The sequence below is a fragment of the Orycteropus afer genome, unplaced genomic scaffold, assembly GCF_000298275.1.
Source record: "Orycteropus afer afer isolate SDZICR_OR568_19922 unplaced genomic scaffold, OryAfe1.0 scaffold00706, whole genome shotgun sequence".
In the NCBI taxonomy this organism is placed as follows: Eukaryota; Metazoa; Chordata; class Mammalia; order Tubulidentata; family Orycteropodidae; genus Orycteropus; species Orycteropus afer.
In genome coordinates, this window is record NW_006922293.1 from 580,084 (window position 1) to 581,831 (window position 1,748).

Below are 1,748 nucleotides of genomic sequence, written 5' to 3' on the forward strand. Positions count from 1 at the left end.
AAAAGGCCAAAAAAAAAAAAAAAAAAAATCAATCTGTGGCGATTATTTGTCTTAAAAGCAAGGCACATATTGAATAACCCTACGATAAGAAACACTTGTTGCTGAAGGTCATATTCATATACTTAACCTATTTAAATACAAGGTAATAGGCTGAATGAGAAATAGAGCTTACCTTTCTAAATTAATTTGAACATAACTAATTGGGAATCTGAAAAGTAACAATATCCCATTTCTGTGAAAAGCACCTGTTAAATCACAATTTAATTGAATGTACATCCAAAATACAATAAATTTATCATTAAGAGCAGTATAATCAATAAACTATAGAAATTTTACCTTATAAAAGTTTCCATATGACTTTCGAATATTGATCCATTTTTTAGCAAAAGGAGGATATCTGAGCCTGCTGAGCTGGCACTGAATGTTCAGGAACTTACTCATATCCCATGAACTTGTAAATCAAACACAGGAAAAAAGCAGATAAATAAATGTTATTGATATTTTTACAAATGCTTCTTTTAACTCATTTTATTTGCTTTTAATTTTCATGTTAGCTTTCATTCTTATTATCACACATGACACCAGGCTTATAAAATTAATCTCTCATTCTCCAAAGGACCAGTTCAAAAATAAACTTTTAAAAATCAAAGAAAACTAAAAGTTGGGTATACTAAATTTTTCTCAAACTGATTAATTCATATTAAACTCATCGTGATTATTTTTACTGTTTTGATTACCTGTGTAGATTTTTATCTTGTACTTTTCATAATTCTAAAATTATGAGTCAGAATCAACTCAAAATTACCATGCTTACTTCCAATGCCAGGCTTATCATAGTATTTCTCTGAGGACATGCTTTGAAATGGAACAAACTACAGCAAAAACCTTGAAAGAGACAAAAGTAGCTGGTGTCGAGTGGTTAACACAGGCTGTTCTACAGCACATGCTTCTACAACACCAAATGACTTAGGTGAGCAAGAAGGATAATACTGACTGTGTTGCGGTTGTTGTTAGGTGCCATCCACGTGGATCCAACTGATAGTGACCCTATGTACAACAGAATGAAACAATGCCTGGTCCTGCGCCAGCCTCACAATCCTTGCTATCCCTGAGGACATCACTGCAGTCACTGTGTCAATCCATCTTGTCAAGGGTCTTCCCCTTTTGGGCTGACCCTCCACCCTACCAAGCTTGGTATCCTTCTTCTCCAGGGAATGGTCCATTCTGACATGAACCAAGTAGGTGAAAAAAGGTCTGGCCATTCTCACTTCCAAGGAGCATTCCAGTTGCACTTCTTCCAGAACAGATTTGCTAGTCCATGGTACTTTCAGTATTCATTGCAAACACAACTCAAAAGCTTCAACTCTTCTGTGATCTTCCTTATTCCCTGTCCAGCTTTCACAAGCATGAGGCGATTAAAAACACGATGGCTTAGGATAGACACATGTTAGTCTTCAAAGAGACATATCGGATCTTCAGCACTTGAAGGAGGTCTTTTGCAAAAGATTTGCCCAATACAATATAACATCTGATTTCCTGACTGCTGCTTCCATGGGTGTTGATTATGGAATGAATATGAAATCTTTGACAACTTCAATCTTTTCTCCATTTATCATGATACTGCTTATTGGTCCAATTGTGAGGATTTTTGTTTCCTTTACATTGTTGTTGTTGTTGTTAGGTGCCGTCAAGTCATTTCTGACTCACAGCGACCCCATGCACAGCAGAACGAAACACTGCCCGATCCC

The 1,748-nt window shown here is 36.2% G+C and overlaps 1 protein-coding gene across 1 annotated transcript in view; it reads right to left on the reverse strand.

Moving 5' to 3' along the window:
• The window catches only part of ERI1 (exoribonuclease 1), a 62,614-nt gene that overhangs the window by 28,871 nt on the left and 31,995 nt on the right, over window positions 1-1,748 (reverse strand). Inside the window, exon 6 of the mRNA XM_007957110.2 lies at window positions 337-451. Within this exon, the coding sequence (XP_007955301.1) occupies window positions 337-451 (115 nt within the window). The remainder of the gene's footprint in view (window positions 1-336; window positions 452-1,748) is intronic.